The 15602-nt window shown below is 27.3% G+C and overlaps 2 protein-coding genes across 4 annotated transcripts in view; both read right to left on the reverse strand.

The window, feature by feature from the left end:
• LOC101498858 (amino acid permease 2-like) overlaps positions 1–1621 on the reverse strand; it is an 8928-nt gene extending 7307 nt beyond the window's left edge. The window contains exons 1-2 of the mRNA XM_004502922.4: positions 1393–1621; positions 734–1028 (exon numbers count right to left, since the gene is read on the reverse strand). The gene's annotated coding sequence lies outside the window, so the exon portion shown is untranslated. The remainder of the gene's footprint in view (positions 1–733; positions 1029–1392) is intronic.
• A 6681-nt stretch (positions 1622–8302) lies between these two features.
• LOC101499396 (amino acid permease 4-like) lies at positions 8303–14208 on the reverse strand. Of its 3 annotated transcripts, none has more exons than XM_004502924.4 (9): positions 14049–14208; positions 13611–13724; positions 12876–12935; positions 11737–11883; positions 11412–11645; positions 11082–11175; positions 10373–10587; positions 9940–10079; positions 8303–9251 (listed from the first exon to the last, which is right to left on the reverse strand). In XM_004502924.4, exons 4-9 carry the CDS (start codon positions 11870–11872, stop codon positions 8607–8609), a joined length of 1464 nt encoding a protein of 487 aa, XP_004502981.1. In that variant the 5' UTR covers positions 11873–11883; positions 12876–12935; positions 13611–13724; positions 14049–14208; the 3' UTR covers positions 8303–8606. The 3 variants fall into 3 exon arrangements, with proteins under 3 accessions (XP_004502981.1, XP_012571981.1, XP_004502980.1); XM_012716527.3 differs by having other exon boundaries at positions 12876–12941; XM_004502923.4 differs by lacking the exon at positions 12876–12935.
• Between the last annotated feature and the right edge of the window lie 1394 nt (positions 14209–15602).

The following is a 15602-nucleotide window of genomic DNA, read 5'->3' on the forward strand; positions in this document are numbered from 1 at the left end:
AAAATAAAAAATACGAACTATGTCGATTAACTGGTCATATTCGAAAATATTGTTCAAATATTACATAGAACTCTGGTCAATCTATATAATTTAAAATTTGTATTTATGTCTTTTTATGAATTATTTTAATTATATATATATATATATATATATATATTATATTAGTTTAAAAAAATTAAAAAAAAAATATTTTATAAAATTTGTTAAGGAAGTTACATTTGTAAACGCATACTTCATTAAAAAAAAGTCGCAAATTACAAAGGCGATTTGTATGTGAATTCAAAAAGATGGTATTTTAGTATATAGTTTTGATAAGGAAATATTTTGATAAAAAAATTTAAAAAGAGAATATTAGAATAAAAAACTCCAATTTTGTCATCATTAATTTTATTTATGTGTGAAAATATTTTAAAAACTAGGAGAAACGTCATTTCATTAAATTCCTAGAAGTAGTAATTTTTAATACTATTAATGAATCTTGCTTCTGAAATAAAAATGGAAAGTTTGTTTTGACTTGATGTTATAGTTCTTTTTTTTTTCTATGTATTAACCGACCACATAAAAATTATAACAATAATATTTTTTTACTCAATAATAATATTATTATGTACCAAACTATAATCCAAATGAAACAGACAAGATATTATAACGAGCAATAAGGCAGTCATAATTTTCTTTTTACAAGAGAGATGAAGATGAAGAGAATAGTTGCATGCAAGTTTAATATACTTACTGTGTTGCTCCTTCAGTCTCTTAGTTGAAATTTGAATTGAGGATCCTCATCATTAACACATTCAACTATCACCGTACTCTTATTAATAGCTAATAGCTAGTTAGTGAGCTAAGTTTTAGTTGAAATTTGAGTTGAGGATCCTCATCTCATCAATATTAATATCATTAACACACTCAACAACCCCGTACTCTTATTAATAGCTAGTTAGTAAGCTAACTCAAGCTGGTTTATTATTCGGTCCAACTCGGCGTGCCAAAGCGAAATATACCATTGCCACGTGTTTGGATCCCCTGCACTGAAATTATTGAAATAAATATTGAGAGGGTTTAGAATATCAAAAAGCATGGAGGGAATAGAGTTTTAATGGTGGAGCTTAGTATAAGAGAAGAGGAATTCATTCAAAGTCCCACTTGAGTTTTAAAAGAATTGATAAAATATTAAAAAATATAAATTACATTTGGGATAAAGTTGATCACAGGTCATAAAAAAATCTAATTTCCTAAACGTGGTTCATTTAAAGATTTATTTGGTTCGGTTTAACTTTTTTTAAATACTGAAAAATACTTTTATTTTTTTATTAGATTAAATCTCTTAAAATTTTGTAAGGAGTAAAATAGGTTAAAAGTGATAACAAAGGAAAATAACAGAGCGAGTGGTACCTGGCGGTTCACGGCGGCTGGAGGGAAACGGAAATGTGCAGAGATTAGGCACAACGGGGAGGAGTTGGTTCCGTAATCACTCTTTCAACTTTCAAACTGAGAGAGAGTGAAAGATTCTGGCATTGCAAATTGCAAAATAATTTAAGAATAAGAATAGTTATCGAGAACAATACCATAGAAATTGAAACTCAACAGAATAAAAACTAAATATCATTATCATAAAGGAATCGACATCATTATCATTATTATCGTTATATTATTAAAATTACGCCAAACGCAGTGACGGAAAATGCATCCACATCTAGGGCTGTTCATGGTTGATTTTTTTAAAAAACCAAACCATATCCATTTTAAAACCAATATATGGATTTGGATTTATAACCAAATTCATTATTTGGTTTAAAATCGGTTATAAAACCAATTGTAAAATTGGTTATGGTTAAATAACTGGTTTATAATTAAGTAACCGGTTTTGAAAATTTTAATTTTAAAATCGATTTTTTTTTCAAAGTTGGTTAAAATTTGATTATTTTTTTTAAAAATATTTATTCATAGTTTAAAAATCGGTTATTTAAAAAATCGATTTTTTCGATAAATTTTTTTAAAAAAATTCGATTTAAAATTTTTTTGAGAAAAAAAAAAGTTTTTTAATTTATTTTTTTCCGATATTTTTTCGAAAAAAAAAATTCAAATTTTTTTCAAGACATAAAATCTCAAAATTAACAAAATATTTGTAGTGGATAAAAACCGATTAAAAACCAAATCCAAATATAAAACGTAAGTGGTTATCCAACCGGTTTTAAATAAACCGGATTATAACCATATGATTTTAACCGGATATTTAAAATGGATTTGGATCCGGTTTTGGATTTGGGCCTCATAACCGGATTTTTTGCACAGCTCTATCCACATCACAAGCATATAAAATTTAAAAGAGAATTTATTTCACAAAAATAAAATAAAATTGAAAAGAGAACGGGTGGTGAAAATTGAAAGAGAAAGATAATGTTAGAATTAGAAAAATTATTATTACAAGGGAATTATTATTGTGGTAATGATTTGAATGAATCTCCGCGTAAAACCACGGGAGTCTGTGGTCCACTTACAATTCTAAAAGTTGTTGAATTTTTTGTTGAGGTAATTATAAATCTTAAACAAAAAGAATATGGAATTGATTATAAAAGTTGCATACATAAATTTCAAAAGTGTATATTATATATAACATTAAACTTTTGATTAGTTCTACCATCAATATATATCAGATATAAACGAGTTAATCAGCGAATCTCATTTACGATATTTTAAAATCTTTGAAATGAATTGTAAATTCACAACAAGTCTATCAATGATAATTTACATAATACATTTTTTTATTTGCTCTCGTATACTAGAGAAAGAAAAAATAACTCAAAAATATTTTTGACACAAATTTGACTCATATAATATAAAAATTGTCTTATACTTTAGGCCTCTAAAGTATCTATATTTATACATAAACTCATACCAATTGAAAGAAAACAACCATTGAAAAAGATTGTAATCTTTGATAATTTAACAAATGCATTGATTCGATAGCTAACAGATGCATTAAACACAAGCACTGCAATCAATTGATCAAATGATAAAAGTTATTTAATTTTGCTACATTAATATAACTTTTAGAGAATTTCAAATATACTTTGGAAATGTCCCTCACAATCCCCCACCGTTTTCAAAATATATATAAATTCGTTATTCAAGAAATCTCATGGTTTCAGATAAAGGTGTCTTACAATTTGAACCATTATTTAGTAAATTATGTTTTCACTTATCTTTGAATTGATTGGTAGACAAACTTTGAACTAACCATTCATTAGAACAAGTGTGCATTACTTACACATAAAATCTCAGTACCATTGATTGAATTATAAAGATGACACATTTGATAACGTTCTTTGTCTCATATTATTTTCATTAGAATTTAAGAGTCAAACCCTTGAACTCAATGAAATGATCATAACTATACATTTCAGCAAATATATTATATATGTCCATTAAGAGGAGACTTCATCCTACCACTTTTATTTTATGGTCCAAGTATTTTTACCTTTTGAGATGTATATATTGTCAAGTACTTCAATCACTCTAAGTGTATTTTCATTATTAAACTCAAGACTTGATATTATTCAAGTGTGAGTTGATCGTTTTCCACCACTGGTGATTATTTGATATGAGCTTTTATCACATCTCTAATGATCTCTTCAACATCATGTCATTTGTCAGACATTTCGTCAAACGATATGCAAGATTATTTTCAGCTCTTACAAACATTATGGATATCACTCCGTTAAATCTTTTACATAGTTATCTCTTAATCCAATATGTATAGATTTTTTATTATATACTTTTGATAGTGTTTATTGACTATGACAATGTATAGATATTAGTGTCATTTACTTTGTCCAAATTGATATCTCATACAACAAATTTCATAGTCAACCTCTATACTACATGCAGCTAGAACAATAAATTTTACAATAATTGTGGTGTCGGCAATGCAAATTTGTTTCTTTGAACCCCAAGAAACTGTACATCCACTATGGTTGTATACTCATCCACTTGTAGAAGCGTGGTCTTCAACATAATTTACCCAACTGACATATGTATATCCTTCAAAAATTGAAAGATATCCGTTATAGATTAAACTATAGTTAATTATTCATTTCAAATATTTTAATATTTTATCAATAGCATATCAATGTTATTTACTTGAATTATTTGTATGCTGACTTAATCTTCTAACATCATATGTTATATCAGGTTTGGTACAAGTCATGACTTATATCAAACATTTGATTACCTTTGAATAATCTAGTTGTGCCACATGTCATCCTTTATATGGTTGTAAATTAGCATTTTGATCAAATGGAGTAAAAATAGATTTACAATCAAAATGATCCAATTTCTTTAGCATTTTCTCAATATAGTGAGATTGAGATAAACTAATATTACACTATTTATTATGATTTTAATTCCTAAAATCACATATGATTCACATAAATCTTATATCAAAAAAATTTTATAAAAAAGTTTCAGTTTGTTTTTTCTACTTCATCTAAATTAGTGTCAAGATTAACATATCATCTACATATAAGCATATTATAACACTATTATATATTCTTGTTAGTGTTGACCAATTATCATCAAACCATTATATTTTTAACATTTAATCTTTTCACATTGTATCACATACAATTAATAAGCATCTCAAAAATAACATGCAGATACTTTAATGTCATTTTACATTTTATAATATTTAATAAGCATCTCAATTTAAAATTATAATTCTCTTTTAAATATACAATAAATTAAATGCATTAAATATATATTATCACAAGTTATATATATTGTCACAAGCTAACAAAGTATGATCATAAGAAAATTATCATAAATATCATAAGGTGAATCCAAACATGTAAGTCATCTACTCTATTTTATTTTTGTTAAATAAACTATTTATTCATAGTTATATTATAAGTAATACATGCATCATGAATTTTATTTGTCAATTCAAATTTTATATTTAAATATATTCTATGATAAATCCAAATAAATATCAAAATAGAAAATGAACAATGAATAAAATAATTAAGATTTTCTATTACTTTCTTCTATAAACATTTGTCAACTTATAATAATTTAAAAATATATACCCAAATAATTTTTAATATCAAAATAAACAAAAAATTGACAAATACCTTCATATTATTATGCACATATAAGTTCATATTATTATGCACATATAAGTTCATTAATTCTAAATTTAAAACTTCTTGCATAAAACAACAATATCATTAAAACACGCACGTGATATTTATAAAAATTCATATGCATACTTTTTTTAAAATAATATATCATATAAATGGATATCATAAACCAAACATATTCGTCCTTATCAAAAATGTACATGTAAGGTTTTTAAAGGTACAATTTCTTTAAACATCAAAACTAAGTGTAAATATGAAACGAACATGTTTCAACAACTGGGATCAATTATGATCCTTGATGAACCAGTGCAATTCTTCACAATTTTAGCACCGTTGCCATAAAGAAACGAGTGAGTGTTACTCCAACAATGATTAAGAATAATTTGTTTTGCTACTTTATGATAGTTTTAAAATGTATTTTAATTATAATTTTGAGTACGTTTAAGAAGAAGTTTTTAATCTAACAGCAACCCACTAGTGCTTATAAAACACAATGAACTCAATTATATAAATTAAGAACATTTGTTTATGCACGATTTGACAAATTTCAGAGGATATATTCTTTGTAGATATTGAGTTCTAAAACTATGTGCATTCCCTATATCTTATCAAATCAAACTTAAATAAACGAGTATTGAAATCCATATTAACTTTGTTAATTACCATAGTTTTATACCGTTTAAAACAGAATTAACATAAAATTTTAATACGAACAATTTTTTTTCATCTATACTTAGAGTTCCACGTGCATGATTATTTCAAACATTAAATTCTATGTTAAAAAAATTAACAATTTTTATGCATAAACAAAAATGAAAATTGTATCAATATGTTCATGCATTTTCTTTCAATTTTCAAGTACTCATTTGGTACTGGAACAAATTATTTAATACTTCACGGGAGTTCAATATTATATAAATTACAGCATAAAGTAAAAATATTTATTTATTAAATAATTATATCCCTTTTACAATAGTCTCGAATATGGACATGTTTATCTCTTTTGAAATTGCAATCATAAATTAATAAATAAACAAATAAGATAACTTAAATCGAATCTATAAATTAGTAGATCTTTTGTTGGAAATATACTATAAATTTAAAAAAAAAATAAAAGATGAAATTGATGCAAAAGATTATACAAATAAATTTTAATATATGTATATTGGATGCAAACAGGTTAACCGTAATCAGTTAATCCCCTTCAGGATACTTTGTAATCATTGAAGTGAATTGTACATTCACATCAAGTATATCGATCAATGACAGATTACAGAATAAAGTTATTTCACTTACTCTCGCACATTAGAAATAAGAAGAAATAATTCAAAAATATTTTTAAAAGAAATTTAACTCATGTAATATAAATGACTTGTATTTTCTACCGCTAAAGTATCTCTATTTATACATAAATTCATAGCAATTAGTGAAAGAAAATAACTCTTAAATTTTTTTATAATATTTAGTAACTTAATAGATACATTGGTTCGACACTAACACATACATTAAACTCAAACATTACAATCACTTGTTCAAATGTTACACCATTATTTAATTTTTCTACATTAATATATCTATTAAATTTTTTAAAATATATTTTAAAAATCTCCTCACAAAAGTAAGTCTTAAAACATTTTCTCAGCAAATCACGGTTGACTGCATTTACAACAATTATTTTTATATTAAAAAGTAAAATACAATAATTTATCACTTATTTTATGTATTTTATCCAAAAGTCAAATAATATTTGACACTAGAAAGCATTTTAACATAAAATCAATGAATACTAATGAATGGATAACATTTCAAGAGCAACGTGGAAATAATTGATGCATACTCTGTCTTATTGTTGTTATATGGAAAGTAACTGAAACTTTTTCTATCTTATTAGTATTGGTGTTTCATTTTAATTTTACTAGTACATACTTTTTTTTAAATAAAAATGGTGTTGAGTTAATTTTGGTGATAAAATAAATTTCATTAATTGAAATACATTGACTATGTGTTTGAATTAACTTTTATAAATGTACCTTAAAATAAATTTTTTTAAATATTATTTCAATTAAAATTGAATTCTCTTTAACGTAATTTGACTTCTTTATCTTCAAATGTCATTTTATAAATAAAATTTATTTAAATTATATAAGTCACAAGTAATTTTAAATGTATATTTATCAAAATGACATATTTTATAATTTAATATTAGTTTCATATTTATATTAATTTTTTAATTAGTATAATCACTAAAAAATAAATATTTTAAATAAATAATAAAAACAAATTATTATGAACTTACAAGAGTAACAAAATAATGTGTACCTTTCAAATTAAACAAAAATATATATTTTATTATAATTTTTGTTCTTATTTTTATCAATTTATAAAATCAATTCTTCTATCTTAAAAGTCAATTCTTTGAAAATTGCTACGTTTTTAATATTTTGAACTAGGGATATTGACTAAATTGAAAAAGACGTGTGTAATCTCATTTGAACACTCTAAGTATTGTGATACTTATTACTTCATTATTAGATCTTTTTATACACAAAAAATAGCATATATATATTTTATATCTTCATATTTTAACTTCTGAGTTTGTCTCTTTACTAAAGTGGATAAAAATCGATATGACAAAGTTTAGGCAATACTCCATTGTCAACATATTTCACTATGAAATGCAAATTGGATTAACAAAAGAATCATTAATTTAATTTCTCTCTAAAACAAAATTGACAACTAATTATCAACGTTGATTGATTATTTATGTAAAAAAAAAATTGAAAGCCTTTGTGATCAGTCTCTTTACATAAGCTTCGGGACTTCACATGTAAAGACTGTTGAGGTCACACTCGGTGTTCAATCGAGCAAATTCAATTCAAGTATTTTCGTTTGTTACTTGGTCGATGTTTGAAGTCACACAATAATAACCTAGTTTTGTCCGTTTTTCATTTGTTTGGGAGTAACGTTCAATTGTATGTATTTATATAAGGATTAAAATTGAAGCAAGAGGGGCATGAGTAGTCCCATCAAGGCTCCAAACTTTTGCTACAGAACTTGGGTAAGTATTTGTTGAATTACGTTAAGATTATAAGTTTGTAACATTGGAGACGGGCTGTTTCAAAAAACAGTGGAGGAAGGGATGCAGCAATGAAAACATGGCACCATTAAAATCGAACAGGATGATATACACTACAAATAAAGTGGAATATTTACATTGAAGTGCAAATCCTATCACATCATCGTTTACCACCTCATTTATGATAATATAGTACCACGTGTATTGGTACAAAAATTAATTAAAAAATGTAGTGAAAGGATCGAAATTTCAATGCCGATTATTCTTCTTCAATGCAACCTAGGGACAATTTCACCACTTGTGAAATAAAGATCCCATTAGGACCACGACAATCATCACCTCCCACAGCAGTTACTTACACCCAGAAAGAGGCAATAGATTTTATGTGGTGTTTAGTTTTCTAAGCTGAATGGTTTGTATTTCTGCAAGTCAATCCAAACACCGATCGATGAGCCAAGACCAGCCACAATAGATACTAAGAGGCAGAAAGAACTCATCATTTCCAGAACAATCCATTTCCTACTCCATTTTGGGATCCTCTTCTGTACGATGTACATCTCTACAGGAAAGTAAACAGATAACGGCCAAAAGCCTAATGCTCCAATCACACCCAAAATATCATTGAAAAATGGAATCAACATTGCTATGAGAGTGGTGAAGATAACAAACACTGTCCTCCAAACCAACATAAATATGTTTTGATTGTAGACTGGCAAACCAGGAATTTTAACTTTGAATTCTTTGTCAATTTTGGGCCATTTTTTTGCTGCCTCTTTCTCAACGAAGGCAAAGAGGGGTTGGGCATACACTTGGTATGCTCCGAAAAGGTGAATTACAATAGCTGCATTAGCAATATCTATAATCCAATATACTTTTGAGACACCAAATCCGGCAAGCAGGTTACCTGGTGCATCGTCTCCAAAAGCAGCATAGCCCATGCAGCCACAGAGCAAATAAAATGTTGTAGTTACTGCAATACTTAGCTTTGCAGCTTTCTTCATGGCTTTTTCTTCGGTTGGGGGAGATTTGATGGTGTCCTGCATAATCACATTAAAACATTAATTAGTTTGAATAAAGCTTGTTACACGTTTATTCTTCACACACAAGTATGTGGTAAAATAGTTTTTTGAAAACCGAGATGGAATCAGCTATAATTAGATACTCCTATGTTCCTTAATAGTCATCTAAGATTATAGCGTATCATTAAATGCAGTTAATGTTCTTATGAAAATTATTGTTCAATTTCGTAATATGCTCCTTATATATTTGATGTTATATATTGCTAAACACTGCTCAGTAATTACATAAAAATAAAGACATAGAAGTAATTGATAAAACGCCAATATAAGAATAAAAAGTTTCCTTGTAAAGAACACTTAAAAAGAAACAAGAGGTAGAAATAAAAAATAAAAATAAAAAACTTTTAAATGTGAGGTGGTATGTGTATGTATAGCATTAGTCAAGTATTTTAAAGGGGTATGTTGAAATTTCACGACATTGTCATGGTAAATTTTGAATATCTCTCCATGTGTATGTATAGCATTAGTCAAGTATTTTTAAAGGGGTATGTTGAAATTTCACGACATTGTCATGGTAAATTTTGACTATCTCTCTTTATAGATATAGATATTAAATACTCTTGATAATAAAATTTAACATGACTTGGCGCATGGCGTTGTTGACTTGTTGTGTCTTAATTTTTAGTAACAAAAAGAAAATGTGTACCTGAATTTCAAGGAGAATGAAAGAATATGAATATGCGAAGGCAATGTTTCCAAGACCTTGGAAAATCCCCCATACTTTTTGGGCCTCGGTCACAGCTCCAATGCTTATTCCTGTGAGGCTACCCTTGACCATACCCGTTTCTATTCCAGAACCAATTGAAGAAAATAAGTGAAAATGTAAGAACCCGCTTAATTATAGCTCAATTACAAAAATAAATCATGATTCAAAATTCAACAACTTCAATCCTCAAGGATTATAAACTGCATTGTTTTATGCATTTGATCTGATAAGATCAGTAAGTCATGTCACACCACATTTTAAACCATTAGAGGTTTTCTGCAGTAAAACCTAATTGAAGGGATATGTGCCCCACAAAATAACAGCCAAAATTAAGTGAAAACTCGTATCAAACAAATTGAAGTAGGTAAGTAACCTGCAACTTTGGAAATTCCAAGAGCGAGAGCAATTGTGGAATAGAAGAAAGACATGACTGCAGCAACTATCGAGAGCCACCACATGTTATGAAAATCTGGAATTTGAGAAAAGAAAAGTTGTGCCACGCCAAAAGCTATCATGTATGGGTTGCCTGAAATGTGACATGAGTCCTCTCCACCAGAGGTATGGATACAGTAAGACTTTCTGATTTCCCTGTCAACCAAAACCAGCTGAATTCAAACAAGCAGCCCATAAACCTTTCAAGTATCATTAACCAAACTACATAATCATATATATCAGTAATACTGTGAAGTGACAATGAATTATAATTTTCACACCACCTATGTCAGTTGTGTGGTACTGCAATTTAAAACCAACCTTTATAAAATGCAACTGTCATCAACAGAATTAATATAATCTAGCTTGATTAATTAGAAATGATTTACTGTAAGTATGATTTAAATTGATCTGTAAATGGATGTCCGTCCACATTGGAAATGATCTAAGGTAAGTTCAAAAAAATTGTTGAAATGTCTAAATCAATATGAACAAAATTAAAATTCATTTGAATCTCATTAAACAAAAAAACTAAAGAAAATATAATTTTAAAATTCATCTTATTTCGTTTTTATTACTTCGTATTTGTCTTTATATTATTTACAAATCAAAACAAACATGATTTCAAAGACATAGTATGTCAAACTCACATCAGGCTCATAGCAGCTGCAATATTGTACCCTATTGCACTTCCAAAAAGATTCAAGTACTGAACTATCCCACAAATCTTAACACTGGGCCCACCTGCAAAACACATTATATGATTATAATTCATGTTATCGTGTGCATTTGATTAAAAATATTACGATCGTAAATATATACACAGAGATGTTAATTCATATAACATTTAAAAAAATGTTCAACTACAAATATAGAAACTTAGGATAGTAATTTTTTGTTTTAAAAAAACTGATCATGCTGTACTCGATTTCTAAAAAAAAAATATGGTGCCATTTGTATATTATTATGTATTGTGTTACCAAGAATATTGCGAACTGCATCAATGAAAGTATAGTTTCTCTTTCCAAATTCGGTGTCGCCACAACGATAACAATCAGCAAGAAATGATGAAGTATACAAAGTGATGACACTGAAAAATATCATGGTCGCAGGACCAGCAATCCAACCCATCTGAGCTATGGACCAGGCTAAGGAGAGCACCCCAGATCCTATCACAGCTGTTATTATGTGGGAGCATGTAGTCCAAACGTTTCCTGACACATATTAAGACACATCAAATATCTTATCATCCAATCAAGGAAACAAAGGTAATATACAAAGTATATAAAGTACATTAATTTATACCCGTTCGTTTAGCTCGGCCATCGTCGTCGTAGCATTTGGAGTTGGTTTCTACAGGTGCACAATCTATGGCGTCCTCCTCGATGCCAACAAAATCCCCACGGTAGCTAAGGTTGGTTCTGGAAGTGTTTTCTACCATCTTTTATGGATCTAAGGCAGGAAAAATATAAGTAAGGAATCATTAGAATAATAATAACTTATTTTGGCTGTTCCAACTACTGAGTTGCATTCACAAATCACAAACAAAGGATATAGCATGCACAAAAGTAAGGGGCTGGCTCAATTATATGCATCAGTTATGCTCAGTAATATTTGCATAGATCAGTTATTGGGTGAAATGAGAGGGAACTTATCAGGGTTTGGTTAAATTTTAATATTAAGAAATGGAAACCTTGTGGGAATACTCAAACAAAAATCCTAAGTGGCAAAAAAATTGTCAAAATTCTGGCAAAATGAGTTTACATGGTTATTTGCTTCTGAAATAGATTTTTTGTTATTAACATTTTATTGTATACAAAAACCATCCAAGTCTAGATGATTATCAAAATCTTGAATGGGGTCCACACGTGGGATTTAACTTCAATCTCAAGTGAGGACAAATGGTTTACCTCTTTTAATGAGAAGACAAATATGGCTCACCGCTTTTAAATCACAATTACTTTTTATGAATTAAATTTAATGTTTTGAATAATTATACTTACTTCATTTTTAAATTTGTAACACTGATTTTTGGCCAAATTGAGCTGCATTAATTTCAAATAAGTTTTTTAAAATATTAATCTATTAAGTAAAAAAGATTATAACAAATCAGTCAACAAGTAGAAGAAGAGTTGAGTTAAAAAAATAGAAGAATGATTTAAAAACAAGAAAACGAATTTAGAATTGATTGGAATTCCAAAATTGAGAACAATTTGATATCTTAGCCAAAATGAAAAGGAAATGTGATATTTGTAATAGGTTTACATATTAAGAACCAAAACAGAAAACTTTTTCAATATAATATTTACAAATCAGTCAGTATGTGAACTTGTGATGACTGTGATCGTGACAGAGTAATGGAGCATTTATAAAGAGGATGATATTACTACCATTGTTATTTGAATTTAAAACTGAAAAAATGGTTTAAAAAAACGGGAACTTACCAAAAATAACCAGAGTCTAATAAGAGGTCAAATAATCTCATGACACCATGATATATTTACCTGAAACTAATCATCTTAAGCATATCATGTAAATTCAATATTGAGTAAAAAAAATGTAATTTCAATAATCTTAAATATATAAGTTATCTCTTTTTGAAAAAATTATAAATAAAAAATATTAAGATTTCATTTTCACTTGATTGAAGAAACACGGCTCCTAAAAGATCAATTCAATAAGCCTAAGCAAGCTCCAAGTGGAAAGTTCTTTATTAACTTCAAGTGAAAAGAAATTGAGCTCCAATACAAAATAGCCTAAGAAATATCAATTCTTAAGTTTTTAAAGAGTCGCTTCAAGTGAAAACTTGCTTAAATTCTTAAGGTTGATGTCTTAGTAGGTTAACATTTCATAGTATTCACCTTTCGAAATATACATACTCTAACACTCTACTAAATCACTAACAAATGATTGAATGTCTAAAAAAAAAATTTTACAAAACATAATTTTTCATATGCCAAACCAAACTAACAAGTTACACAGCAAACTCAACTATTTATAAGTTCAAACGGCGATGAATAAAAGAAAAATTAAATATGCTTTAACTAAACAACTCAAAACCACGTGATTCAATCCAAACAACATTTAAAAACCACAATCCCCCAAATTAAAATTAAAACAAAATTAGGTTAAAAGTGATAACAAAAGAACAACTAGGAAAATAACAGAGCGAATGGTACCTGGCAGTTCACGGCGGCTGGAGGGAAACGGAAATGTGCAGAGATTAGGCACAACGAGGAGGAGTTGGTTCCGTAATCACTCTCTCAATTTTCAAACTGAGAGAGTGAGAGATTCTGGTATTGCAAATTGCAAAATAATTTAAGAATAAGAATAGTTACAGAGAACAATACCATAGAAATTGAAACTCAACACAATAAAAACTAAATATCATTGTCATTATCGTAAAGGAATCGATATCAATATCATTATTGTTGTTATTATTATATTTTACTATTATTACGACCAACTCAATGACGGAAAATGCATCCACATCACAGGCATATAAATTTGAAAGAGTATTTATTTCAACAAAATAAAATAAAATAAAATTGAAAAGAGAACGAGTGGTGTAAGTTGAAAGAGAAAAATAATGATAGCATTAGAAAGATTATTATTACCGGGAAATTATTATTGCGGTAATGATTTGAATGAATCTCGGCGTAAGGAACCACTCCGACTACCTCGCCACCAAGCCGCCTTGGGGAGTCGGTGGTCCAAATAGGATTCTAAAACTGAGTCTTAAAACACTTGCCTCTGCAATTCACGGTTGACCGCATTTACGACACTCATTTTTATATTAAATAATAATTTATCAACTATTTTATGTATTTTATTCAAAAGAAAATAAGTCAATTTATACATAATTGAATTTCTCTTAAGTCATTAATGTTTGCCTTTTTATCTTCAAATTCTATTTATAAATGGAATTTATCTGAATTATTTGAGTTAAATTTAATTCTAAATGCATATTTACCAAATTAGTATATGTTTTATAATATAATATTAATACTATGTTTATATTAATTTTTAGATAATAATAATTACTAAAATAAATATTTAAAAACAAATTATTATGAACTTAAAAAATTAACAAATGCATACCTTTCAAATTAAATAACAAAAATAATTTATTATATTTTAGCTCTTTACTTTCATAATTTACAAAATTAATTTTTCTATCTTAAAAATCAACAGTTTTATTCTTTCATAGTTTATAAATTAAAACAATCATTTTACATATTTTAAATTATATAATTTTATGATATATAAACATCTAAATATATTAATTATTTATATATTATAAATTATAAAAAAATAAAAAATTGTTGTTGAAAATTAAATTTTATTATATTTTATTGTGATTTCATGACGTGAAACATTTTATATTATTATATTATATATTATATTATTTAAAATATATTATATCATAATTTTTTAATTAAAAATCAAATTAAATAATTAAAACTATTAAATTTTAAAATAAAAGTACTAAATTTATAAATTAATAAAAATAGAAGAATTAAAATTATAATTAAATTAAAATATATATGTTTATAAATATATTATTATATGTGTAAATGAGAGTTCGGTTTTATAAATAAAATAATAAAAAGATATGAGTTGTGCCCAAATCCCAACAAGTTATTGATAATCCCTTTTGCTTCAATAAAAATATTTTAACTTATGTTATAATTCTTTCTCCCATGTGATGTAGCTGTCCTTTGTCACTGTTTATTCATTTCTGGACAATATGGAAATCAAACTCCAGACGGCAACCGCAGATGAAAAAGTAAGAGGCTATGAAACCAATGTTTGGAGCCTAAACTTGATTTTGTAAATGGACCAATATCATTTGTCAAACACATTTGCATTTGTAAACAGATATTTAAGCCTTGTAACGAAAAAAAAATGCTACTGCTTATTAATAGTTATCTGGATACAATTCCGTGTTGTGAGTTGTGAACTAAAAATGTGAAAGTGACACGGACAAAAGGACATATTAGACATTTGAGTAAACTAGTGAAGGTCTATCATTGCGAAGGAAAAAAAAAACCAATCACGTTCAACTCAGCACAACTCATGACGTCAGCAAAACAGTCCACATGACCTTAGACTATAATACTAGTAGTACTTGCTACTGCTACTAAATGTTAATAACTATAATCTAAAGG

This window comes from Cicer arietinum, chromosome 5 (assembly GCF_000331145.2).
Source record: "Cicer arietinum cultivar CDC Frontier isolate Library 1 chromosome 5, Cicar.CDCFrontier_v2.0, whole genome shotgun sequence".
NCBI lineage: Eukaryota > Viridiplantae > Streptophyta > Magnoliopsida > Fabales > Fabaceae > Cicer > Cicer arietinum.